The sequence below is a fragment of the Aythya fuligula genome, chromosome 1 (assembly GCF_009819795.1).
Source record: "Aythya fuligula isolate bAytFul2 chromosome 1, bAytFul2.pri, whole genome shotgun sequence".
NCBI classification, from domain to species: Eukaryota; Metazoa; Chordata; class Aves; order Anseriformes; family Anatidae; genus Aythya; species Aythya fuligula.
Genome location: NC_045559.1, coordinates 84,591,437 through 84,601,661, shown reverse-complemented (window position 1 = coordinate 84,601,661; position 10,225 = coordinate 84,591,437). Strand labels below are relative to the sequence as shown.

General features: G+C 42.3%; 1 protein-coding gene across 1 annotated transcript in view; it reads right to left on the bottom strand.

Annotated features, from left to right (window-relative positions):
* Nucleotides 1–8,069: 8,069 nt before the first annotated feature.
* Nucleotides 8,070–10,225, bottom strand: part of POLQ (DNA polymerase theta) — a 60,006-nt gene continuing 57,850 nt past the window's right edge. Inside the window, exon 30 of the mRNA XM_032192236.1 lies at nt 8,070–8,593. Within this exon, the coding sequence (XP_032048127.1) occupies nt 8,480–8,593 (114 nt within the window). The 3' untranslated portion in view covers nt 8,070–8,479. The remainder of the gene's footprint in view (nt 8,594–10,225) is intronic.

Sequence of the window (10,225 nt, the reverse complement as noted above, 5' to 3'; positions counted from 1 at the left end):
CAAACTTTACAGATTTTTCAAGTAGCTAGACAGGCACTATCTGAAATGTCATTAAAACATGAGGGTAGATGGTTTATTTGCAATTCAGAGTACATGACATGTCATCCTTATCTGTACTTTTAAAAACGTGCTCTAGATTTATCTCACTTGTCCTTGGAGGGGGCTATGCCATTTTTCATCCCCATGGTTTCAGTATCACTTGGTTGCCTTATTTCTCTGTAGCAGGAACAGAAAACAAGCTTAGGAAATCTTGAAGTTAGGGAAGGCACAATGGGAAACCACAGTGCTACAACTTGGAGAGTCCCATCAATTTCCACTCACAAAAAATGCTTAGCAGCTTACAAAACAGTGATTATTTTTTTCGTAAGTGTTTGGTTGAATTTATGCTAAGGAAACTGCAGACCCCATCAACCTAGTAGCGAGAGCTCACAGCAGCAAGAGTAAAAGATGGGCTGGGGAGGAGCATGGAAAACAACTGTCAACATATGGCACTGAATTGGCACATAGAGCAAATGACACCACAGGTGTGTGGCAATTGATTTTCTGCTTACGCTGCTAAAAGTAATTTGCTTCTGCTTCAAAGTGGCTTGTTTGGTTTCTACAGAGAACTCAGCAGAACACTCTCCAGCTTGTAGAGACAGAAGACAACAGTAAGTAAAACCTATCACCTATTTACATGGATGGAGTCCTAGTCCATAGGAATGTGCTGCAGTCACAGTAGCCTACAAGAACCTCACTACCACGCAGGTGAACTGTTAGAAATTTTTCCTACATGGGCTTGGAAACAAGGCACCGAAGACTTGTTTTCATGCACCTGGACATAGCTTCAAATTAGAAAAGGAAAGTGAGGAAAAGGAGGAAAAGCAACATTTAATTTTTCTCTATATGAGAAGAGGTACAGATGATGTCCTTTCAAGGAGTCCTGACTGGCACTGATGCAGCCAGACAGCATCCCCTTGGAACTAGATCTTAACTTCACCAGTGTTCACATGATCTCTCTCAAGGATGCCCTTCCCTCATCTTTTGTTTTCTTAAAATGGAGCCCAGGAAATTGTACAGTCTGGAAGCCTAGCTTCACTATCAGCACAGCTGTGCAAGTCAAAGGGATGGAACCGATCTGAGGTGTTCGGTTTTAAATTCATGTTGTAGCATAACAGGCATTTTATGCTTTACAGGATTTTTATGTTTCTCTGTGGGCAAAATCAAAGTGAGAACCCTGACTGGTCTAGCTCAACTGGGAATGAGACACAACAAGTTCTCTGTCACAGGAAAAACTGGACTATAGTTGTGAGAACTGTAGAAACTTGCTGGGAAAAAGGTCAAAGCCCAAAGATGCCTGAGTTTCCGCTGAGAGTTAAGGAACTGAAATCGTCCGTGACCCAAGACGCTGTCTGTGCGTTTCTGTGTGAGGAAACAGAAAACTCACCGCTCGAATGCCAATATGAACTGGGTCGGAGAACTTCCAGAGGCCAGATCACAGAACTGGTCACTTGCAAATGAGGCAGTGTCACTGTAACCAGGCATCTAGAATGACAGATAAGTGACAACAATAGTAGAGCCATTCTATATCTTCTGTTTAAAGGTATATTCACTCTGCCTGTGCTCTGGGCTATATCCCCAAACCACTAGTGTCTAGGCAACAAAATCATTTTGTGCAGCAGATCATTTAAACCCTCCAACCAACTTTATAGGCCTTGTTCTCTTTTAGAGAAGCTAGGTCGTCTTCATTGGTGTCAAGATACAGACCAGAACTGGTTCTCCACCCAGCCCTACACTCGTTTATGCACTAAGACAGTGCAAATGAAAAGGCCAGTACCAGTTGAAGTGTGGCACTTGTATATCCGTAGGCTACAGGGCCAGTTTCTGTCATAAATTGGTGTGATGTAGTCAGCCTTTAATAAATCAGCCCAGATGAGTGCTAGCGCATGGTGGTCAGGCAGCAGCAGGCACACTTAAATGGCAAGGTAGGCAGCAGTTCTGCATTAGCTTTCCGTACACTGCACCTTGTGGGGGTGGCGGACATCGCAAGCCCATTACCTTGACGTTGGTGGAAGTGTCTCTTCTGGCTGGAGCCTGCTCTTGGTTCGAGAATCAAGTGTAAAAATTTAAGAAGGACTTTGAATTGCTAATCGCCATAGCATGCCCAGGGAGAAAAGTGTCTTCAACAAGTCATTTACACACTGTCTGACTTACCTTGGCAGCCGCCAGTCTCTGTCTTAAAAACGGGAAAAAAAACAAACTTCGAGTAGATTTCCATTTTATGCAACAGAAGAATTAGAATTTAGCATCCCTCAAACTTAAAAACGTGAATAAGAAATTGTAAAGCAACTTTTCTCTAGTACTCCCCATTAGGTCACAGCTGTATCTTGCTTTCCACTCTTACATATTTCCAGACAGTTACAAACTGCTATTTCTGTTAAGTTGACCACTTGTGACTATAATTATCAATTTTCTGGTAGTCTGTAGAGATCTAAAAAGTTGTATATGTTTGTATATAGAACATTCTATATATAAAAATATATATATGTAATGTATATGTTGTATAAGTTTGTTAGTGCACACTGTTAAATGCTTTCTATCAAGATTTACCATGTATGTGGAAAAAAAAAAAAAAACTTCACTTAAAAACTTCAATGAGGGAGGAAAAATTCTTGCCTGACTGATTTATTGTGAAATGAGGGGGAGTGTGGGATTTTTGAAAGGCCTGACCTGAACACTATTAAAGGCTATTAATGAAAGTACTAAAGTCACAGCGTTCAGAGCAACGAGCACAGCATCTGAATTGCTGTAAGAAAATTAAGGACAAGAGCTGTCACTGTATGTTGAAATCATGTGCTTTCACCTTTTCCACTAAGACAGCACCACCTCAAGCAAATCCTAAACCTGGAGGTAATCTTCAACATCGTAATCCTCAGTTACAATAGACCAGATTGCCTAGAAATATTTGTTCAATTTAAAACACGCTCTTTTTTTTTTTTGGTTGTTTGTTCAGATACCCTTTTCACTCACATTCTTTGCAGGAGTTCTCTGTCACAACCACGGCCCAAAACCTGATGCACAGAACTTGCAACAGCACACGCATACATCTGGGTTTGACCAGATGTGTTTACACTTATGCATAGAGCTGTAGATAGACAGAGCATGCAGAGAAAATACATTAAATTAGATTATTTATATGTTTTCAAAGTAGGCAAGTCTTCAATGAAGTACAAGCTATTTTATTAAAAAACAAATCCATTCATAGAGTGTAAACTTAAGCTTCAAATATTGAATTAAAAGACAAGCTAAAGAAGAATTTGAGAATCAGGTTTTGTTTTGTATAATCACCTGTTTTTTAAATGAGTTGATTTTTTTTTTTTAAACAGTTCTACAGGTCCACTATTTACATCAATTAGACATTCCCTGTATTACCCGAATAGCTTCCTACATGAATATTTAGCAGAAATACTCTATTTATTATGCATATTGTATAAAATTATCACATATAGAAATGCTCTAAAACATATTCCTTTTATGGAAGCCATTTTACACCAAAATGTATTATAATGGAGATATGCATACAAAAAATATTTTTTTCAGTATACAATTTAAAAAGTGAAGAAAATAGTGCAGCTTCAGTAAAAGCTGTGTTCAACCTCAGGACTCCTCCATTTATAAGATGTGTGTATTGTAACAGAGGCAAAAAGCCAGATTTCATTTAATTCCACCCCTTAAATACCCTGGCATCTGCACATCATTTTTCATAACCTAAAGGTGAACTCAAGCACAGTATAATTCAGTCTTGAATGTTTTTTTGCCTTGGTATGGTCTTAGTAAGAACACACTCTCTCTCATTAAGGAACTACATGTGGCCATTTGTAGTCAACTCTTCATCTAGGTGTATAAGCAATAGTCATGTAAATGAGTGTTTCCATTCATGTGTTTTGTTTTGTGGTTAAATCAACAAATCAAACATTGTACTTTTTTTAAATAGCAACCAATGCTCAGATTCAGTGTCAAGGAAACGTGGACAGAGTATGCATTAACAAGTCGTTACCTGTATTTCACAATGAAGGCAGATCTGGGGTGAACCACACGCTCCTGTGCTAACCCTTTCCTGTTTCCACAGGTATCCTAAGACAGCACCACAAAAGGAAAACTAAGGCATCGTTAACTGAAGCTGTTTGAAGTTCCCAGTTTAAAAAATGAAAAAAAAAATGAAAAAAAAAAAAGAGGGAAGGAAAATAAAGGAAAGAACTGATAACTAGTTGGTGTAGATCTCTTTTTTCAACCTGTACTCCTAGATTCTTTATAATAGTTCAAAAGGTGAGTAGTTTATGTAAAGCTTTTGGATGGATCATATACTACTAACCAAGGAAAACAAAATCCAGCCACAGTTGTTGCTGAGGCGGGGATCGCCACATCCCTTCCTCCAACAGCTTGAACAGGGACAAAACCTGAACCCAGATAACACGCTTATACTTCACTGCATGCAGCTCATAATTGAAATATCCATCCCCAGAAACATTAACCTTGTACCTGGACTTCTTAGCCAATTGGCAGTACCCTTGTGTCGCTTCCACTACAGGTTAAAAGCAGCCCTGTACAAGCTGAACTCTCAAAAGTGCAGAATCAAGCTAGTCTTTAAGGGCACTTACCAGCAATGGGATTCAGTTGCTGTGCCAGGAGAGGCTCAAAAATGTCAGCTGAAGCTACTGAGCTTCCAGTTCACCTTCCTTCTTTTCGGCTACAGATTTATAGGAAAAAATGGCAGAAGAATCTCTGCAAACTCTCTTCTTGATGAAATGCAAATAGAATGGGACAAAAGCAAAAGATCTAAAACAGGGGGTCTGTCTTGGGACTGATGCTCGTGATACCTTTATCCACGACATAGTGGGATCGAGTGCACCCTCAGCAGGTTTGCAGAGGGCACCAAGCTGAGTGGTGCAGTCGATACACCCGAAGGAAGGGAAGCCATCCACAGGGACCTGGGCAGGCTGGAGAAGTGGGTCCAGGTGAACCTAATGAGGGTCAGCAAGTCCAAGTGCAAGGTGCTGCCCTGGGGTTGGGGCAATCCCAGACATGAGGGCAGACTGGGTGGGGAACTCACTGAGAACAGCCCTACAGAAAGAGACCTGGGGGTTCTGGTGGACAAAAAGCTCACACACACACACATCATGGCAGGGGGTTAGCACTAGATGGTCTTTGAGGTCCCTTCCAACCCAAACCATTCTGTGGTACTGATGCCAGGTGTTCCTGCTACGGAGTATGGGGAAGTTCTGCCCAGTACTGGAAAGCCCAGAACTGGAAAGGGTTCAGTAGTAGCTGGAATCAAAATCTGAGCCATTTTGACAGGAGAGTGCATGTGAGCCGAGCAGAACAAGGCTGCTCAACAACCTATGGGAACGGGCTCTCCTTCTGAGAAGCTGGGTCACATGGGGCCACGTTATGTGAAGACAGCGCAGCCCTGGGGACCTCCGCTATCTGTTAGGACTGGATCCTCTCCCAGTGTCTTTCGGCAGGCAGACGCCCACCTGCTGGTGCATCAGCCAGGCAGCACAGGGCACGGGACAGAACCAGGCAGCAACATCTCCACGCGTGCTGCACGACAAAGCTGCCACAATAACTGCAGCTTCCAACTCCTCCACAGCGTACATCCATCTTCTGCCTGGGCTGCTGGACCACACTTACTGGGTATGATCTGCAGTGCCAACAAAAGGCAGAAGTGGGCTGCAGAGACACCAACAACCTGAGGAACAGAGAGCAAACACACAGAGGCATCACAGCCTGGCCACGGAAGAGGAAGAGTGCCCCGCACTGCATTTATCTGGCCCTGAGCAAGAAAGAAGCCACGTTTACAGCTGGGCCTTGGCATGTCATAGGGTATAGGTGGGAAGGCAAAAATATGTAAGTAAGTAGATAATTCAGTCAGAAAATCTCTTTCTGGGTCACTTACCAGCGTCAGAAAATCACAGGTATTATTTTCAGCACAGTTGTCAGCAGTGCCTCTGCTTATCTTACAGAAGTCCTGTTCTGCTTCCCCTGCTCAGTCTCCTTAATAGTTAAAGTCTAATCAGAATTAGGGAATGTAAATAGCAGCAATCAGGCAGCAGCTCAGAACCAGTCCTAATATCATGACTCAAACGCAGCAGCTGCCTCACTCACAGAGCAGTGGCCACCTTTTATCTTCCCATTTGCTCCAAATTACAGCTTAATTATAATGAATCCATCGCGTTTGTTTATCAAAATAAGTTTAGTTCTGTGTCAATCATGTTATTGATTAGCATCTCCCTGTACAGAGAGCTTGCTGAGAAATACACGCGAGCTCCATCCTTCTGAAATCCTAAAGGGAGCGTGCAGGAGGCAAATATTGCAGTGTGCCAAGGAACAAGCAACTCAAATTATAGGAACTCCAGCGAGGCCTGAAATACAGCACAGGTGTGTCACCGCATGACACCCAGGAACAGGAACTCATTAGGCCTTGTGAATTGATAATGAATCCAAACCCAACATCTTTACAGGCAGAGCACACAAATGGTCAGACGCCAGGGTGCCGAGGCTCAGATCTGTTAATAACAAAAGCTTTAAGAAGCCCAGAATAGAGAAGAAACAACTGTCTATCAGGCGAATGCCGTGGATAAAGAGCTCAGCCATCGGGGGACAGATGTGGAAGAAAACCACTGCGTGGAGAGGGCAGGAAGGAAACAAAGAAATCTTGATGTAAAGTGAAGAAAACCAGAAATAAAAGCAGGAAAGAAGGTCAGCTGAGTGCTGAGAAGAGCGGTCAGGGCATCACCACCTGGGGCTTTGACTCAATACCACACATCCATTTTGCTGCACAACGGGCAGGTGGTGGATCAAAGTCCGGGATGTGACCTTTTGTGGGGGGGGCCCCATTAACATCTTTTAAAACTCACCATGTGCTTGAAACCTCAGAGCCAGATACTTCTGATGCCAGGATAATGGCCACGCCAAAACCGCTGTATTTGAAGTTAACAAGCTCAAGCAGCAGTGCTCTCAGGCTGTTCAAAGCCGAGCGTGCATCATCTCAGATCAGGTTATAAAGGAAACTTCAAACGTACACTTCTTAAAAAGGATGCAGCAGAAGTTCGGAAATGAAAGGAGAATAATTAAGGGCTTGAAAATTTCTCACAGTAGGCAAGTATGGAAACCAGGGATTGTTTACTTTAGGGAGGAAATGCGGAAGAGAAGACACAATAAAGTAAATAGAGACAAAGAAGATGACAAGAGGCACCTGTCCTCCCCTTCCTTGTAACACACAATGGCCATACGATGAAGGTAACAGAACTCAAGATAAGGCACTGCATGAAAGTGAATAAAAATATCTGAGCTTGTACAGCTATTGCACAAATCTGGAAGGAAAACTAAATCACACAACATGAGGCTTAGCCAGACCAGGAGAGTAACACCAAACGTTGGCAGGTTAATTCCTTGCGAGCTCCTTCCTTGCCCCCCTCTTTTGAAGCACCTGATCCTGCTGCTCTGAGTCAGCCTCGGGGCTGGCTCCGTCTGAGAAGCCCAAACTCCCAGAAAAATCTCCCTGCCTGACCACAGGGACACCATCAGAGGCACTGTAGCAAAGCACAGGATAAAATCGGAGCAACTTTCAGCAAGGCTACCAAGGTGAGGCTGCCCGAAGAGACTGGCCTCTGAAGACCCACAGGTCACCCACCAGCCAGCGAAACCTCATTAACACAACAGATTTCAAACACCAGGCGAGGCTGTCGCTTGAGCCAGCCAGACTGAGCTGTTTTTCTTACAGCATGAATTGCAGTTAAGTTTTTAACCAATAAATTGGGTTTCACTCTTCAAAATGAAGGATTTTGCTGGAGAATTTGTGTTAACTACAAGAGTCCAAACAATATCCCTGCAAGATAGCAGTAGGATGAATTACACTAGTCAATCACCAACACACTTTCCTAAAAGTCAGAGGCCAGCCAGGCACCAGCTGCTCAGTGCAGCTATAAAGCCATTTCTGCACGTGAATACCAGCAACAGAATTAATTACAGAATGATCCTAGCAGATGCCTACAAAATTCAACATTAATTGCAAACACCGTGACATTTTTGTCCTGTACACAATTACACACAAGAACTTCCAAATAATCTCTGTGCTTTGTTTTAATTAAATAATCCAGCTCATTTCATACGCCATAAATTCATTAGGCTTTGGGCTTTGTTTTAAATTACAAGAACAAGCATATTTTAACAATTAATTTAAATAGTGTGCTTTTAGCAATAATAATTTCCACAGTTCTGTAAACATGTCTCACAGCACCATCTGACTTTTGAAAGGTTTGGCTCAGAGAATTCATACCAGCTTCCACAACCCATGCCAGATGACAGTTTGCAACGATGTCCATAGTAACCCAAGCAGGAGAACTGCACCGTGAGCAGGTCTCTCACTGCCTGTGAGTGTGCTGGTCCTTGCCTCAACCAGTCCATGGCATCTTCCACATCCAAGAAAGCTGTTTCATGTCTACAGCTCCAGGTCCTGCAGGTCTCCCCAGCTAGGTCCAATTTTCACTTTAACATTCAGTTTTACTGAGAGCTTGACAGCGTTTTCCATCTCGTGCTTGACAATCTGAGCTACCTGTAAGAAAACACACATCAGATGTTTCAGTGTTGTGTAGAAGCCCAATGTACACCACCTCAATGCTCTGTTTTCATGTCAATAGATGGGTGGACATCTGCAGCTCTTCCATTTATTTGTACTGATGGGAATGTAAAATGTAACAGAACATTTTAATCCTTATTAGAGTTTATGGACAGATAAGTGTTCAAAACAAATAACATTTTATGCATTACAGAGTTGGGACTGGCTCCACATTGTTTAAGATTACTTTAAAAAAAAGCATGAATAAGTTTCCATTAAATACTTGAGACTTCTGCACTCTCCTCTTTCACCCAGCTGCATAATTCTGAGTGTTTCATGGAGTCTGTTCTGAAAACATCAGTGTTCAGAGAGCAACACGCAAACCAAATAAACCAGAGGCAAAGAACTGTGCTCCTCCTCATCATGTCAGCATGAGAGGCACTCTGAAACAAACACTACAAAGTGCTGGGAAAGCAGATCACACTCCGTGCAATGTTAGAAACTGCTCAGGTTTGCCCTCAGTTTTATTGAGGCAACTTCAACTTGCTGCCCCCCAAAGGTATTTCTAAGAAAACATTCATTTAAGTGCACAGTTAAGGGCCTGGAAGATATTTTTGCTTGTGACTTTTAGGATTGTAAGAGACTGGATTTTTTTTTCTGACGGTAAATACCTACCATGGATAAAAGGACACTCTTCCTAACCCAAGACCCACGTGGAGTCCAGCCTGCCCTGTTTGCTTATGAGAATGAATCTTTCAATCCACACTCATCCCATCCCTCACTGGTACCCACAAGGAGAAATTTCTTCGTAAATTTTTACAGGGGAATGGAGGGAGGTGCAGAGGAGATCATAGCACAAGTTTACAACAGCGTTATTAGGTAGAGGGAGATCTGTCTTCCGAAATCCTACACCTTACATATCACATTTCAAAATCATCCCGATAACCTAGAAAAATGCTTTGAAATAGGATGTAATTCAGTACAGACAAGTACAGAGTAGGAGGGAGCAGAACAGAAAACTAGGATAATATACTGTCCAAAAATAAGATGAAAAATAACTGTCTGAACAGGAAAAAAAAAGGAGTTACCAGAGATTAAAAACTGAACAGGCCTTAAGCAAGGCGTACCTTTGTAGGAAAGAAAACAAATGCAGTTGGAAAAAGAAAATGTTGCTTGTGTGATACACACACCAATTTCCCACTCTACCCAAAACTACTACAGCCTTGATTAAGTTTTGGGCCCAGTATTTTCAAAAGAAACATGAACCATACAGAGGGAGATTCTCTGAAAACAGCCACACGTCCAGCAAGAAACATCAAATTCCTTCAAACTCCTCCTTGCCAGGGCCTGCTTCACAAGCCAATTTCTACCATCTGTGGTAATATTACCACAATCTTGCTGTTGTGACAAGCTCTGAAACCTCCCCCCTTTCACTTTGACATTCTGCACAGACCAGGAAAGCCCTCATACCTCCTTTTCCTTTTCCACACCTTTAGCACAAGAAACAACAGGTGTTACTCCAATTTAGTTCTCTAAAAGAGGCAACCTAGCTCACTGATAGACTGCAAATCAAATGAATAATCACTAGTATTATTTATCTTACAATAAATGGTAAGGATACTATGCTGA